The sequence below is a fragment of the Odocoileus virginianus genome, chromosome 1 (assembly GCF_023699985.2).
Source record: "Odocoileus virginianus isolate 20LAN1187 ecotype Illinois chromosome 1, Ovbor_1.2, whole genome shotgun sequence".
NCBI lineage: Eukaryota > Metazoa > Chordata > Mammalia > Artiodactyla > Cervidae > Odocoileus > Odocoileus virginianus.
Window position 1 is genome coordinate 63422938 of NC_069674.1, and position 17980 is coordinate 63440917.

General features: G+C 38.4%; 1 protein-coding gene across 3 annotated transcripts in view; it reads left to right on the plus strand.

Annotated features, from left to right (window-relative positions):
* The first annotated feature begins 4647 nt into the window (after window positions 1-4647).
* The window catches only part of TES (testin LIM domain protein), a 52920-nt gene continuing 39587 nt past the window's right edge, over window positions 4648-17980 (plus strand). Inside the window, exon 1 of one of the 3 annotated variants that reach the window (XM_020874469.2) lies at window positions 4648-4863. In XM_020874469.2, coding sequence (XP_020730128.1) covers window positions 4837-4863 — 27 coding nt within the window. In that variant the 5' untranslated portion in view covers window positions 4648-4836. Of the gene's footprint in view, window positions 4864-5142; window positions 5394-15779; window positions 15872-17980 lie in introns of those variants that run through there. The other 2 variants (XM_020874470.2, XM_070468700.1) reach the window with 2 other exon arrangements.

A 17980-nucleotide genomic window follows, 5' to 3' on the forward strand; every position in this document is an offset into this window, starting at 1 on the left:
TTAAGCTTTAATTGATTTTAGTTAACCTAATTAATTGAATTTTAAATAACTACATGTGGTTACCGGCTACTACATTGGAGAGAGCTCCTCTTGCCTTTTACTTTCCATTGTTTCTTCTGCCCCAACCTACTTATTCTGATTTCCCTTGACAAAGTTTCTTATTGTGGGACCCTCTCCTAGAAAGAAGTCCTAGTGGGTGAATTATGAGATATCACAGGGTGAGATTAATTCAGCGCCTTCAGTCACATTTCACTGTTTCAGCTGCTGTTTGAAATTTGGCCTTCAGTGTTTCAAAATGGATACCTGGAGGAGAACATCTTGAATTTTCCTGGTGTCCATCAGATACCAACTTATTGCTTCTCTCCCTCTCCTGTCAGAATTTTTTATACATGCATGTCTTGTGGCTCTTGTTGGCTTGTCTTTATCGGTGGTGCTTTTGGATTTATGGAGATACCTTGCCAGTTTTATTGTAAAGGCTGTCCATGGCTTTTGGTTTTGCTAACCAGTTGATCAGTTTTCTGTGTTTTTTTTTTAATGTAGATTTTTAAAGCAGATTGAAAAATTATACTGCCAATGCCCCATCTTCCTAAAATGCTTTGAATAATATATTTTTAGATAAGGTTTTTCAATTAAGAAATATGTCATGATCATCATGGAATATTTTTTAAAGGAAAGAAGGTATCCCCATGCACCTATCAATCAGAGACAAACCACTGCTAACATTTTATGAGTTTTCCTTATGTTTCTTTTCTGTGCATATTTTTGCACAGTGTGAGCACAATCTATATACCATTCTATTTTCTACTTTGTTCCTAAAAATTATGATTGCTTACTGTTAGAAAAAATTAATATAAATTTATCATGTGAATTATTCATTATTTCCCTAGCCAAACCCCAGTGTTTGGTCAATTAAAAAAATTTTTTACAGGTAATAATTTGCTCTGAGAAAATATTTGTATCCCCATAGAACAATGTGTAATCCATACAAGCTGCTAATGAGCAATAATAGCTAAGTCAGTAGCACAGGAGTTCCTCTAACAGGTGTTAATAAATTATGAACATTTGCTAAAGAGGCCACCTGGGGCTACATTAATAATTGAGGAGACAGGTACAGCCATCTTTACCTTGGAAATTTACCTTACCTGGTGTAGAAAACTTTCCTATCGGTGTTTCCTTTTCCTAGTGTTTTTAGTATGTTGACTGTGTGTGTGTATATGTAGATGTCTGTGCCTGTGTATTTATAACCAGTCATCTGTACCTCCAGCCCAGATGTCTCTTTTGACTGCCAAACTCAGATCCAATCGGCCTTGCAAAATCATTACATACAAATGAAACTCATCTTAAGGTGGGAAACTTCCCACCTCAAGGAGAGATCTACAGCCATCGTACAAGTCACCAAAATAGATTCCTAAGAGTGACTCTTAGGAATGCTCATCCTTCCTCTCCTCGAGTCAATCACTCAACTCCAATATTTTCTACTTCCTTAAAATCACTGGTTACTCCTTTAACTCTCTCTGTTGCTGCCTCAGCTTGTCCCATAGCCTATTTGCTATGGGATACAGCTTTCACTCTCCAAGTTTACTTTCTATTAAATTCAATGAGAATTTGACCCTTTTCTACAGCTGGACATTGTCGATGAATTCCTTCTTGAATTTCTTCTCTTGGTTGTTGGGAACTCTAATTTTTTTTTTTCTTACTAACTAACCTTTATTTCCTTTCTGTGCTTTTCTTGCTCAACTTTGCTCAATTGAGGTCATTGATATTCTCTCTTATTTTGCTATATCCCATGCTGATCTTTTCCATCTATGGCTTTCAATTATTCATCTAGGTAAGGTATTGACACCTAAATCACCATTCTACTCCAGTTCTCATCTCTAAGATTAATATTTGGATACTTCAGTATCCCAACCTCAAACCTAATTATTAAAAACTATACACTTTGTCCTCACCCCACTCCCAGGAAAACACAACGAAACAAAACACAGCCTATCATCCTATATTTTCCTTTTTCCAGAACCACCTACAAAAATGAGCAAGCCAGAAACATATGTGTTATCTTCTACTCATTTTTCTGTCATCAATTACTTCTTGTCATCAAACAGTGCCTGTGCTAGAGTAACACTTGAACAGCTAATAAGAAATTGGAACCTAATCCTCCTAACCTAAAACTTATCTACCTCAATGTTACCTTCTATATAATTGGCACAGTAAAGTTTCCAAGTAGATATCACTTAATTTCAACTAGCAAATGATACACAAAGTGAAGCTAGGAAGTTTGGAAGGGAAGAGAGAGAGAAGGGCAAAATATGATGCTAAAAACTGTTTCCAGATATTTTCTTTAGTGTTGTCTCTCAAATTTCACAAAATAAGCCCAAAATTTATGTTACAACATTGTTTGATGTCTTATTTAAACTGCTTCACTGGACATTTTCCATCTGTTAAGCTCCCTGAAAGAGACCAAATTGCCTTGTCATAACTAAACCTCATGTTCATTGGAGTTTACATTGGGTAAACTTTGCAGGAGCCCAAATATTGTAGCATGGTTTGGGAAAACGGCTTGGAAAAGTTTTAATTAAACTGAGTGAGAAGAAAAATTCATGACCATCTTGGTCATTCCATTTTTAGTTTATTAATAGAATAAGAAAAACATCACATCATAAATCAGTGCTCTGTTTGTTACTGAATTGAACTTGGATATGCTCATCCAATACCAGACAAAGCTAAGTTACTGACACCAGGTTGTGGTGAAGCAAACTGTAGTGTTTACTGCAAAGGCACCAAGCAAGGAGAACAAGCAGCTAATGCTCAAAACACAAAAATTCCCCAGTGGTTTTTAGGGGAGGGTTTTTAAAGGCAGCATTTGGGGTATGGGTTGTAGGGCACCTGACCAGCTTGTGCACAATTCTCTGACTTGTCAGTGGTCAAGTAACAGCATGCTATTTCAGGAATCCCAATCATCAACCTTCTTAATTCCAAATGGTCTGGGGCCTACATGATGGTGGTTCATCTGGTCGGAGTGGGGGCTGGTTTCTATAAAACCAGTACAAGGATATGGCTCAGGATACTATCTATAGCACTGAAGGAAGAAACTAAAGGTCCTTGGCTTTACTTTACAACTAAACTATTATTATTTAATTTCATTTGACTGTTTTCCTTTGTTTTTGCAATTTCTCATTTAACTGATTAAGTTTGCTTTTGGGAACTTGGGAAAAGCCTAGGAAATGTTCTTCTACAAACAAAAGGCAGGGGACACCAGGGGTCTGTTCAGGCGAAGGTCCCTGTTCAGGTGAAGGGGTTGAAAACGTTAGCTAAAATGAACTTGGGTTTTTTTCAGTTACCAAATTTCAAGAGGTAAAGGGGAGAGAGGGCTTCCTTTGTAGCTCGGTTGGTAAAGAATCTGCCTGCAGTGTAGGAAACCTGGGTTTGATTCCTGGGCCGGGAAGATCCTCTGGAGAAGAAAATGGCAACCCCCTCCAGTATTCTTGTCTGGAGAAGCCCATGGACAGAGGAGCCTGGCAGGCTACACTCCATGGGGTTGCAAGAGTCAGGCATGACTAAGCGACTAAACCACCACCACCACCACCAAAGGGGAGAGAAATGTGGACCTAAATAGCTACACGATTTGGGACTTTTTCCCTTTTCAAAGTCGATGCAGATTAGGTGGTCATTTGCTATCTAATCATTATAATTTTCTATTATTACCATGAACAGAGTGTGGAAAAAAAAGGACTTCCCTCTTTTAATTAGTCAAAAGGTTGTTTTTTTCCATCCCAAACATGCAATGACACTGCTTAAAGCCTCATGAGCTTTAGCTCTGTCCCCAGGAGACTAAGAAATTGGGCAGACCCCTACCCCTCTGGGGTCCTCAGTTCCCTACAAAATGAGAAAGTTATACTCAATAATCCCTAGAATTCCTTTCAAGTCCACCAAACCAATAGTATTCATTGCAATTGCTCCTGAACGAGGCCATGATATGGATCCAAATCTAGAGCTCCAGCGCTGCTTGTTATGCCTATACTGCTTCATCAAAGCCTGAGGCACAAGAGCAACCTCACATCATTTCACACAACAGGGACAAAGGGCAAGCCTCTCCTTCCAAAGGAATGGTGTAGTTATCTCTTTAATGGTTCACATTATCCTCATTTTTGAACTATTAAATGCTCAGAAAACCCATATAACCATCTTCATTGGCTGTCTGAGATAAGGTTTCCTGCCAGTGCTTGGGATATTGGAGAAAAGTATTTAGCCAAGGGCCACTTCCACAACTCAGCAGTGAAATTATAGAGTGCATTGCCCATCACGAAGATCCCTAACAATCCCCACAACTTCTTCTCTTCTTTTGCTCTGAATTCATATTTAAAGTCTCAAGCAAAACAGGTACAAGTTGACTGAATGGAAAAGGCTCTTCCTCATTTCAGCTGGAGGCGGCCTGGGCTCCAATTTTTCGGGAGCAGGTAGTAAGAACGGCCGGCGGAGCCTCAGAGACCAGCTCTGGACTGCCCGCTTGAGCTCCGCAGGGTACCGCCCAGAACGCGGCCCCGCCCCTCACCTTGCTGGCGCCGCGCTCGGCCCGAAGGTGCGTGCGGCGCTCGGTGATTGGCGGCTGCCCGGCGGGGCCCGGCTGCCATTGGCTGCTTGGGCCTCTTTGTTCCCGGTCCCCGCCGCAGGCCGGCTACAGCCGACTGGGGGGCGGAAGTTTGACCGTGCCAGGCAAGTGGCTGCGGCGGTGGCGCCGGTGTCCCGGCACATCTCCTCCAGTCCCCGCAGCGGTGCCTCGCCAGGCGATCCTGGGCGTGATATCCCCGACAGGAGGAGAACCCCCTCTGACACATAGACATGGACCTGGAGGCCAAAGTGAAGAAGGTAGGGTGGTTGGCAGCAGCCGCTTCACCTGCGCGGGGCGCCGCCCCCTGGCTACCAGTGGCTGGCCGGGCGCAGGGGCCATCAGGCACGAGCGGTGTCGGGATCTCCGGCGCCCCGGGCCCCAGTACCCGGTCCTTCGGGTAGAGGGGGCGTCCGCTGGCTCTACTAACTCCTGAAACCCAGGAGCGACAGAGGGTAGCGCGCGAGGGCGGGCGCGGGACATTTCTCCCTGTCTAACCAAGTCCAACGGTTGGAGGTGTTTGAAACTTTTCCTTAAGATGTTTCGGCTGGGCCTGTGCTTCCCTAGAAGAAGAAGATGAGGTTAGGGCGAGTTCGGGCGAAACCATGACACTACTTCTTCCTGTCTCAGGAAGCTGAACTTTATTAAGTCTTTGTGGTTTGGGGTCACTGATGAGCCTTTTGACAGCTCAGACCTCCTCCCTTCCCAGCTTGGCAGTCAGAGGCTCTCTAGAGTGAGCCTTGAATTAACGTGCTTCCTTCACAGCAGCGGCTGGTGATGGCGTTGAAAGGTGAAGTTTTTTGGGTTGTTTTTTGTTTTTGTCTCTCTTTGGTCATTCATTGCTTGACTTTCAAAGCACTGCCTTCCTCTTCCAAAGAAAATGTTCTCCTTCTTTGGCAACTAGTCCCAAAAGACGATTGTCAGCGGCGGTTTACCTCCAGGCGTCGTTTCCTGACTGGAAACTGATGCCCTCCGGGCGTCAGGACCCACTACCTGAGCCGTTCCGTGATTTTAGGAGACTCGCGTTTCCTGGGAGAAAAGGGTGGGGACGAGACTCAGAGGGAATGCTGATGTCACATTCCAGTGTAACGTTCTGAGTGAAAGGTCATCTCATTCCAGGGAATTGCTTATATTTACTTTGCAGTAAATTTAAGCTAGTTGCTCCTTATCAAATAAGGAAGGAAGTTCTGTTGAGAGTAAAGGTGGGGAAAATAAGAGAACTGAATTTTCTTCTCTTGCTCATTGTGGGTTATCAACATTGCCATTACTTCATCTTCTAAAAACAAGGTTTCTGACCTAAGCATTAGTTCTGTTTCATGGCCAGAGTTGGATTTATGAAAATATATGCAAGTGCAAAATATTAGGTTAGGTTAGGAGGCTGTTGAAAAATAAAAAGCCTGAAGTGGGGGAAAAAACAGGTTTGCCCCTTATGACTAGACTCAGCATCCAAAAGGGAATTCAAGAACAGGAAAACGTCAATTCTGAGAGTACAGTGATTGAATTCTATTGTCTTCTAGTTTGGTTTCTTATTTTTTTCTCCTTTTAGATGACACTAATATTTTTTGTTAATCTTGCTTGCTACTAGGAAAGCATTTTGTTTGCCCCTTAATTAGCCTTCTGTTGATGAACACTGCTTATTTTGTTTTTCATGTGGAAAACAGTGGGTAATTTAGTACTTGTCTAAATTTTTTTTTCGAGGGGGTCTTAGCTATGCTTAAACATAGTGCTTCAAAAAAGACTTTTTAAATGCCCAGATCCTTTGAGAGGGAGGGATGAATGGGTGAAACCATTCTGTATGCTACTGTAATTGTGAATACATGTCATTATATATTTGTCAAAACCCACAGAATGAACACCAGGAGTGGACCCTAAATAAACTATGGACTTTGGGGGATGATGATGTGCTAGTGTAAGTTCATCAGTTGTAGCAAATTACCACTTTGGTGTGGGATATTGATAATGGGGGAGGTGGTCTGAAAGGGGCTAGGGAGATATATGGGAATGCTGTATCTTCTGCTAAATTTTGCTGTGAGCCTAAAAGTGTTCTGGGGGAAAAAAAAAAAAAAAACGCTCTATTTAAAAGGAAAAAAAAAACCAGTAACATTCAAAAGTGATTTTGAAATTATTTGGGACAAGAAGTAATTCTGAGGGAGAAAGTCCAGAGTTAAGAATTATATGTGTTAGCAAGGGAAAAATCCAGACATTATTTATACACAGTTTCCTTAGTTTCAGAATGTGGATTATCATAAATAATGGTCTTGATATATGGTGTGATTTTTCTCCAGCATCTTCCCTTTACTTTAAAAGGTTATCTTTTCAACCGAGAATCTTACCCTTCTCTCTAATCCTCCTCCTACTCTTCCTCCAGCCCCAAGAAAAAGGATTCCATAAATTTAAAATTTGTACAGACAATACCATGGCAGTAACAAAACCTTGTTTCACTGCCTTGTCATCACTGGTGATTCTCAGGGCAAAGTCCTCAGCTAGTAAATTGAAAAGTAAAAGATCCCAAAGATGTCCAATCTGATTGCCAACATACCCTCTCTGTGTCTAGGTAGGACCCTTGACAGATTAATGTTCTGTGTATTTGTTAGAATGTTTCCCAGTACAAAGAATTTAGAGGCCCCAGGAATACATTTCATAAACTTGAATTCCCTTTAGAAATTGTTTTCTAACACATGAGAAAAAGGAAACATTACAAGATCATCTATTTTGGTATCTAGATACTTTTCAGGTCTTCCTTCTTTTTGACTTGGGTATACAAGAAAACTGATAGTTTGAATATACCTTTTAAAAATCATAGCTGAAAGTTGAAATAAAAACACAGCCATTTAAGTAAAACTAAATTTGACTTCTGTTTTAAGATACATGGCATTTTTCCCCCTTTTAAAACCCTTTTACTGTTGTTTTCATAAAAAATTTTCTCCAGGCAGATTACAAATGTCACTTTCCCATTAACATTTCATGTAAAAAGAATTAGAGTGTCATCTTTATTTCACATCCACCTAGGTGGATGATGTTATTGTAAGGTTCTTTGTTTTTAAAAGAAGAACTTGGGTGTCTGCATCATTGGCATAAATTTGGATTAATAACCAGTTAAACTACACCATCAGAAAGGCAAGGCATTTTTACAATTAGATTTTACTATATTGTGTTTGAGAGAAGTGAGCTATTGCTAGGATGTGAAAGCTAGTTTGGTTATACAGAGCTTTTGTTTTAATAATATTTTAGAGTAAAATTTGACTTTTACATCTTTGCCCTTTCTTTGGAGTTACTTGTCTAGATCTCTTCCTTATGTCTTGTGTCTCTTTATTATAATTGACTTTGTGTAAGTAGAGCCTGTGTCTTGGAAAAAGCAATGACCTTTGAGATACAGACACAGAGTCTCATTTTGTGGTGAATGCTAAATCATGGCCCACAGCCAGCTGTTTTCCTCTTTCCTTTCTGTGTTACTCTCCCCTGAGAATCACTTTTTTCCCTTTAAAAACATACCAGAGAGAAAGAAAACTATAGTAATTTCCCTTATGCTGCCTGAATTGCTATAGAGCTTTTAATTTTACACCTTATTCATTGTTTGCCTCCTTTCTAACCTCCATCTTTTGATCCTTCCTGATGTCTTCAGTATTTTTTCTGTAGGACACTTTTCTTTGTTTCTTTAATTTTAAAAAGATGAGATTTTAAAGATTACAGAGTCACTAAAATATCCCATTTCTCAGCATCCAAACATGTTCTGAAAGCTTCTGTCATTTGCTGAAAAATCAAAGTGAAACCATGTGATTGCAGTTGGAAAGATAACTGAAACACAAAGATTATTTCCATTAGAAATTAGAATAAACCTTTTCTCTTAGGGTGGTCCTTGACTGAAGTGAAAAAGGCAAGTAAATGGTGACCTGGAGGTTCAAATCTACAGTTGAATTCTCTGCTTGAAGCCATTCTTGCTGAGAATCATTGGCAAGACTTGGGGTAATGGGAGGACAGGGTGCTTCCAAGGCTTTACCTTAGAGGCAGTTACTCTCTCAGAACAAGTACAGAATAAAGTGTTCCTCAGCAGGGCTTTTATCTCTTTTAACCCGTAGTGTGAGTCATTACATTAATTGGATATGAAAAGTCACTTTTTCTAACTTGCTTTGAATATTGGTTTGAATAGAACTGTAGTAGGCTTTCTGTTGATTTTGTTCCTTAATGCTATCCTATGAAGTTGAATTAGGGGTTTATGTCTCTACTGGCGGTCAAGCTGTGTACCATCACCTCTCTCCTTGACTTTGCTAGCTCACCTTCAATAATACTAAATATTACTAATCCAAGACACATTCCTCACCCTACCTGCCCCCTTCTCCCCACAACACACACATCACTCTCCAGGTAATTGTTCTTCTTGTTACTAGCTAGATAGGAAATCTCTTTCATCTATATTCCCAAAGCATGTTATCATAACTCTTAGCAGACTCATTACTTTTTACCTCTAGATTATAGTCTTTTTCTTATCTAGATCGCAAGCTTCTTGAGAGTGAAATTCATAGCCTATTTATACTTGTATAGTTATTTTGTTTGCTGTTCAAAGCAATTTACGAAGCAGACTAGCTTCATTTTAAGGATAAGGAAACTAAGGCTTAGATAGGTTAATCTAAAACTGGCAGAATGTAACTATGATCTTGCACCATAGTCTTCATAATCCATATATGTGACACATATCCATGTGACATAATCCAGGTGACATCACATCACCTAGCCTGAGTCATCTGATACCCTGGCTTTGATTACTGCATATATGTTGAATGAAGTACCCTAATATAAAAGAGAAATAACTTAAGATGCATTTCAGCATTTTTATTCAGTTAAAGGAATTATATTGGAGAAATGGTTTCTATTCCAATAAAATTACCATTCTACTGGTTTTCTATATTTTGTTTATACATTCAGTTCAGTTCAGTTCAGTCGCTCAGTCGTGTCCAACTCTCTGCGACACCATGAATTGCAGCACACCAGGCCTCCCTGTCCATCACCAACTCCCGGAGTTTACTCAAATATGCTCATCGAGTCGGTGATGCCATCCAGCCATCTCATCCTCTGTCGTCCCCTCCTCCTCCTGCCCCCATCCCTCCCAGCATCAGGGTTTTTTCCAACAAGTCAACTCTTCACATGAGGTGGCCAAAGTACTGGAGTTTCAGCTTCATCATCAATCCTTCCAATGAACACCCAGGACTGATCTCCTTCAGGATGGACTGGTTGGATCTCCTTGCAGTCCAAGGGACTCTCAAGAGTCTTCTCCAACACCGTAGTTCAAAAGCATCAATTTTTCAGCGCTCAGCTTTCTTCACAGTCCAACTCTCACATCCATACATGACTACTGGAAAACCATAGCCTTGACCAGATGGGCCTTTGTTGGCAAAGTAATGTCTCTGCTTTTTAACATGCTATCTAGGTTGGTCATAACTTTCCTTCCAAGGAGTAAACGTCTTTTAATTTCATGGCTGCAGTCACCATCTGCAGTGATTTTGGAGCCCCAAAAAATGAAGTCTGACACTGTTTCCACTGTTTCCCCATCTATTTCTCATGAGGTGGTGGGACTATATGTTACCCATGGTCATATGTATGCCTTTAGTGTAAGTTGCCTTTGACCTTTTTTGCATGGAAACAAAGTCTAAATAAATACAAATATCATGAAAAGTAACTTCTGGGAGATTTTACAGTCAAAGAAATTCCATAAGCTCCAATAATATTCTGGACCATATCTTCTAGGATTCCCAGGTTTTGTTGGGAGCAGTGATAATGCTGCCTTTTAGCTACTTAATATGGTTCTGAACAATAACAGCCTTGCTTTTGGCTCTTTGCTTCAGGTTTTCAACTAGTGACATCTGGAATTGTATACAGTTTCTCATGGTTGGCCTGTAGAAAAACTGTTCTACCTGCTGAACCCCAGAGTTGATAGTAAGCCTTACACATAACATGGAAGGCTAAACCTCTGTTTCTTCTAGCAACAAAGTGCTCTAAGTGCCCCTGGAATAGCAAACCATGCAGCTTAGAATAGAGCAGTTAAAAACAAAAAGTTCAGTGTTAGGAGAATTGTTCATACAAGAAGATCTATTGAGAAGCAGTGGTCGCACAGAGTCGGACACAACTGAAGTGACTTAGCAGCAGTAGCAGTAGCAGGAAACACCAAAATGAACTATTTAATGAGGCACTCACTGAACTCCAGGAGGGTACCAGCCTTGTGAGCCTGGCGTTAACATCATGGACCATAGAGTTAGTCTGAGGGGCCTATTTAGTAGATATGATAAATTGGTAAAAGAGTACTACTTCCTATGTTCTTTTTCTGAAAGCCAGAAGTAGGGATATAGTTTGCCCCATGCTAATTTGAATATGCTTTTACACACCAAATCACTACAGTGTATTCAAAAATTAGAAAAGGTTAGTAAGTGCCCAGTATAGGTAAAGCGCAGTAGTGTACAGAAAAATCTTTTGTGGTATATTAGCTTTCTCACATCTGTTTATCAGTATGATGTTTTAAATTCACTCTGGGCTGAGAATTAGCAGATCTGGGTCCACTGTAGTCTTTGTGGTCTTGGCCACTGTGGATCTGTTTCCATATCTATATAAATCAATAGGGGAGCCAAATGATTTCTAAGATTTCTTCAAACCCAGTTACTCTTTTTGACTTTGGAAAATATTATCAGTAGTTTACCAAATATAATAATGTCCCACAGTGCTTAAAAATCATACAAACCAAGAATATATGAATATATATGATTTTCAATGGAATGGCCTGCATATAAGTGTTACATATTCCTATGAAGTCCATGAGAAAATGAAAATTTTTTTCATAGATCTTAGTTGATTTTTCAACTTGTTTTTACTTAATTAGTTTGCCTTTTAAATATTTGTGGTGTATTTTAAAACATTAAGTTTAATTCATTTAACTCTTTAGTTTACAGCTTCAAAGGCATATAAATTGCTCTGTTAGCATAAGGCAAATAAGCCTAGTCATGATGTATATCACTCTCTATGGTACTTAATTACAGGAAAATGATAAATAATTGAGTTTTAGTTGTTTTTAAAAGTTATCTCTCCCAAAATAAGATGATTCATTTAAAAACTATGTGAGTAGTTTATGTGCAAAGCATTTTTCTAAGCCCTGGGTATATGGTATGAATAAAAAGACAAGATAACCTTGTATTACAGAACTTACACTATTGAGAGATGATAAAGCTAAATAAATAAATAAATAAATGACAAAATAAATGCTAGAAAGTAAGTACAAATGGGATTATATACCTTAGTGAACTCTTTACAGGTCAAGAGTACACTAGATTTGTAACACAGAATGTCCCATTTTAGTGGTGATTCTTGGCATTTGTTAGCTTTGCAAGCTTTGTAATTAGGAATGATTATTTGTCTTAAGTAATGGCAAATGAAAAAGAAATGAGAAAGCCGCTTATATGTATTAGAATGTGAAGAAGCTCATAATCAGATAAAGCTAAAATATTTACAGTGTTACACCTATAGATACACAAACTGTCTTTTTCTGGATTACAGATTCACTTCAAGGGTCATTCCTGTATTGCATTTTCTGTTTACAGTCATTACTAATTTTTGTTTGGTAACTACTGTCATGGTACCTGAAAGAATGACTTTTAAAAATCTATTTATTAGATCATTGATATATAATACACACAGGAAAGTATTTTGCTTTTTACAAAGTAGTGATGTTCAGGGATTATATAAATTATGAATTATGAAATAACTTTTTCAATGATAAGAAAATAGAGAAAAGACTAACCAAATTGAAAATGGGTTTTAGAACCTCACATTTTCAAGATTTTAAGGAAAAATTAATGTGATAATTGATAAATTTGTATTTGATCTTTGAGTAAAATCCATGGATTAAAATGTGCCTTAAACACTGTTATTAGAGGATTAAACTTAGAGGTTATACTTTTCAGCTATACAGCTCCAGTCTTTGATTCTCCTATAAAAAATCTCCAGTCATATTTAAAATAGTTTCACTTATTTTTTTTTTCCAAATACCTGATCTACCTAATTCCCTACTTAAATAATAGGAAATTAGAAGAATTCATATGCATGACTATAATTTTCTAATGCAAGTTCAAGCTGTGATTCTAAAATGATTTTTTAACTATTTTTCTTTCTTTTTTTTTCTCAACCATTATAATCACTGTTCATTTCCAGTGACAAAAACTATAAGAAAGAATAGAAGGTGATAGAAAGAACCGAAAGAAACTCACTAGGTATAATCTGGGGACTGCTATGGAAGTACTTCATGTTTCGGTAGTATTTAGCCATAAAAATCTGTTGATTGTAGGTATCACTGCTTTTATTTTGGTCATATTCAACAAAGGAGAAAAGCATAGTTTAGGAAGTTTCTCTTATCCTTGGCTAGTCAAGAGTGCAGGACTGCTTGGGCTTGAGTACTGCTTGAGGGAGGGATTGTAGGAGAAGCCAGGCAGTTTGAGGACTGCTGAGAGCACATCTGCCAAGCAACAGCCAGGCTGCCACTATGTAAATATAATTAAACTCTGGATGAGGCCGGATCATCCTCAAATCACCTGTGCTTCAGTCTGTCTGTATTACAGTGACATTCTGACCACCATACAAATTTTAAAAAGGGGTTTAAGGCATCTGTTGATTACATAGCTTCTTATCTGAACAGTGAGCCTAGCCAAAAAAAAAAAAAAAAAGACTGAAAATCTAGCACAGATGCCTTGGTGCTGAGTCTGTTAATGTCTGTTGCCACCATGAACTTATTATCTCTGTTTTGTTTAAAGATGATATCATGTTTCATTGCAAAATGACCATGCAAATATTAGGTATATTTTTCTTTTTATGAGTGTGATATCATGGAAGTCTTGATAGAATGAGTCACAAAGTAAAGGTAAAGAATGTATTTCCATTATGGGATACTGGCATACAATAAAAATAATTGAGGATTAAACAAAACAAAGTCACCATTTGTTTTTCATAGAGGATATTAAATTTTCAATTTAAATGTAAAACTACAGAACCTCAATTCCTTTTCTATCAGTATCACCTGTTGAGCTTGTATCCCCCAAAATTCCATGATGTCATCTCTGGTGGATCAAAGAAGGAAAGAAGGCAGGCTTGCTAGTGAGCAAGATGTGAATTAACTACAGTGCTGGATAGAATGACATAAGTGCTGTAATAGAGTGTTGCTCAGAATATCTGTGTTGAGGAACCATTTTTTTCAAAAGTCCGAATCTGTCCCAGGCCAATACTTTTTAAAACACAATAAAAATGAATTACTAAAAGAAAAAAAAAAGACAAAAACGAGGCCAATTTAAAAAATATACCAGACATACTGTCAAAGTGCTTAACAGTTCCTAATTTCTTTCAGTTTCTTTGTGAGTTCTATCACAAACTGGTGACCAAAAGTTTGCAGATTGCACACTTTGTAGCACTTCGATAATAGGAATACAGACAACTATGACTACCACCCTCTACCCTCGTTAGTGGAGAATATGTTCCAAGACCCCCAGTGGATGCCTGAAACCCCAGATAGTACCAAACCCTATATATACTGTTTTTTCCTATATACACATGCCTATGATGAAATTTAATTTATAAATTAGGCACAGTAAGAGATTAACAACAAGAACTAAAAATAGAAAAATCATAACTATACACTATAGTAAAAGTTTTGTGGATGTGGTTTCGCTCCTTAATTAACTTCTTTATTCCTACCAAAAATGCAGCAGTGGCTTATTCAATGGCAGACCCAGTCTCTGCAGTAATTTTTATATTTTTCTGTCCAAACCTATTCCTGAATATCTGTAACCATCCCGTGCATGCGTGCTTGCTAAGTTGCTTCAGTCATATCCCACTCTTTGCAACCCTATAGACAGTAGGCTTCCAGGCGCCTCTATCCATGGGATTCTCCAGGCAAGAGTACTGGAGTGGGTTGCCATGTCCTTCTTCAGGACGTCTTCCTGACTCAGGGATCAAATCCGTGTCTCTTTTGACTCCTGCAGGGGCATGCAGGTTCTTTACCACTAGCACCTCCTGGGAAGCACTAAATGGTGCAAGTCATTTTAGGGGATCCCTTGCTGAAGTCTTCATGTGGGCTTCGTGTTTTCTGGTGCCACATGTTACCACCAACTCGAATATGTTTCTGCTTATGTCTCCCACCCACAAGTTTAATGCCTTTTCCATCTTAACTAGGCAATTAGCATGCACTGTGTGGCTATAATTTCTGAAGTTTGAGGTGCAACAGCAACACTAACATGAATTTGTTTTTCCTTCTTCACAATTTCATGGATAGAAGATTTCTTCCTACCATAGATCTTTTTTTTTTTTTTTCAGAAAAGTTTTTTTCATTTATTAGAATTTAATTACTTTACAATGTTGTGTTAGATTCTGCTTTACAAAAATGTGAATCAGCCATGTGTATATATATATCCCCCTACCATAGATCTTAGTAGCAACAGCATATAATTTTTTTGTTATTAAGTGGAGAACGTTCATCTTTCACTTAAAGGAATTACTTTAAGTTTTCTCTTTGGCATATCTGAATTGCCAGCATCACTATTTCTGCATTTGGAGCCATTATTAAGTAAAAATAAGAGTTACTTGGAACACAAGCACTGCATTGATACTGTAACAATCAGTCTGGTAATGAAAATGGCTACTAAGTGACTAGCTGGATAAACTGGACAAAGGATGATTTGTAACTAAAGGCAGGACAGAGCAGACTCCAGATTTCATCACAGTACTCAGAATGCAGTTAAAATGTAGGAATTGTTTGCTTCTGAAATTTTCCATTTAATATTTTTGGATCAGAGTTGACCATAAGTAACTGAAACTGCAGAAAGCACAAGTGTGGATAAGGGGCAACTACTGTGTTATGAGGTTTCAGAAGCAGAAGCATTATAATTGGGTGGATTGGGACCCGCATTATGGAGGAAAATCATTCAAACTAACTCCTGAAGGATAAGTAGGCAAAGAAGGATTTCCAGGAAGAATAGATAATCTGAACCAAAGAAACATGGCTGCAAAACATCAGTAAACCCTTGGCATTCTCACCATTAACATTTTCAGCATTGACTCTTCTAGAATAAAGCTAAGGTATATGATTTGTGATTTTCCTAAATTACAGGTTTGAATTTCAAAGTGTGCCAGTGAGCTTGTACGGGAACCTAATCTACTGCTGCGGATCTATATCTCTATCCTAATCATGATTCTTGTTTAATGTCATCTCTTGACTTGGAGGAAACATCACACTGGAGTCTAACTGAGGTAGCCTGGGCTTGGCTTAAAGCTGTGGGTTGGGACTACACTGGTTCTCCATCTCTCACCTTCCTTAGATCACTGGATGTCTTAAGCAGGCGGTTGGAGAACAGTGGGCGTGCCCACTTGCAGGAGCACATTTTAAGCCTCTGCTCTGTCACTGCAGTCACATGGCCAAGTTCAAACTCAAGGGGAAGAAAGTTCCAGTCTAATGATTACGAGGCAAGGGTCTGGATGTTTAATACTACTACCTGGGAATGAAGAATTCAGATCATTACTTCAGACTATTACATATTCTATAGTGGGGTTAATTTTTTTTTTAAATTTTGGGGGTTGAAATATACTTTTCTGAAGTTTTTTCTGTAACACGAGTCTGTTTCGAGAAGATATTCTGCACAGTTTCATAGACAACTGGTACTTCAAAGCAGGATAGTCTTTGACCTTTCTGAAAAGGGTCTGAAAAAATCTTGGAGTATCCTTTACTTGATTTTTAGAGTGATCTAGTGCCTTTTCTGTTAGTTTTGAGACTAACAGACCTCTCTAGATTCATCCCAGCTAGGTCATATGATCTCCATGTGAAGAAATGTAGAACTCATTTCTCTGGAAAAGATCAAATTGCCAAAGGTTTTTAAGAGGAATTACAAAATCTAACCTTTTAAATACTGCAATAAATTGAAAGTAGATTATACAAATATTCAAATGATGCTGTGTGTTATACTCTGCCATTGGTAGCAAAATAGAAAATTTTCCCAAGAGAAATAGGCAGATTAGCGGTAGAGAGAGGCAAGACAGATGAGTGGCTCAGTATCCATGTTTCTTTTATGATGTCACAGGTAAAAATAATTGAGATGCTGTTTGTTGGCACTTTTCTCATGGACCAGATGAAATCAAGCTGGGGGATGGAAATCATCCAGTGGACCACTGCTGCCCACTTCTCTGGAACACAGGGAATTTAGAGGGTGCAGAACAGACCTTAGATAGGTTTGAATCCTGGTTTGACTCCCCTAGAAATTTAGACAAGTTTCTTAGCCTCCTTGGCTTTAGGAAACTTATCTGTAAAACATGGATAATACCTTCTTATTGGGTTATTGTGAGACTACATAAAATGATACATGTAAACACATGTCAGTGCCTGACATGTAGCAAGTACTTGATCAGTGTTATTATTCATGTTCTCTGATGAGTTTTATTTAGTTATCTAGACCTTAGTATCAATAGTAAATGTTTGGAGATCTAGAATTGCAGAAAGTTCATCAGCTTTAGAATTCTGAGTTAAATTCTTAGCTCTGATGCTTACTGGCTGTGTGAATTTGGCAAAATTACTTAACCCTTTAATCCTCAGGATCTTTATCTGAAAATGCATTACAACCATCTATCTCACAGGGGTATAAAGAATAATTAACATGAACATTTTAAAGCACAAAGTATGGTACCTGCACATACGAAAAATAGGTGTATCATAATTATTATCAAGAAATTCAGTTTAGACAGAAGAAAATCCTGCATGGATTTTTAAACCATTTAACAGGTACCCGAATATATCATCAAGGATTTTATGACCTAACACTTTCAGAAAAATTATTGATACTTGATGCTTTATTGGACACAAAGAAATATTTAAAATTCAATAAATGGAATGTATTAAATTACTGAATTTCATTTTTTCCTTTTTTAAAATTTGCAAGTTATTTTTTATGATAAAAATAAAAATTTATAAGTAACTTGCTAGAAGTTGGTTGAGTACATGCTGTATGCTAGTCACTATGGGAAAGATTTCAGAGCTATATTATTGGGCCTCTAGTGGGGGCACTTGATGTAACATTGCCAGGTACTCTGGTCCAGTATAGCAAACAGTTATGTTTTCCTGAATGCAATCTTCCTTAGAGTTTTTGTGGTAAATTGCAAAAATGGATACAGTTCTTTTTCGCACCTCCTGTGGAGAAGTGGAGTCTATTTTCCTACCTTTTGAATCTGGGCTGCTGGTAGACAGTGGTGTGTGTGCTGTAACCTTGGACTTTGCAGGGCTTGTCTGCATCTCTGTTTTGGAACCCTGTTACAACCATGTGAACTAGCCTGGCTCAGCCCACTGGAGAATGAGACCACATAGAAAAGATGAGA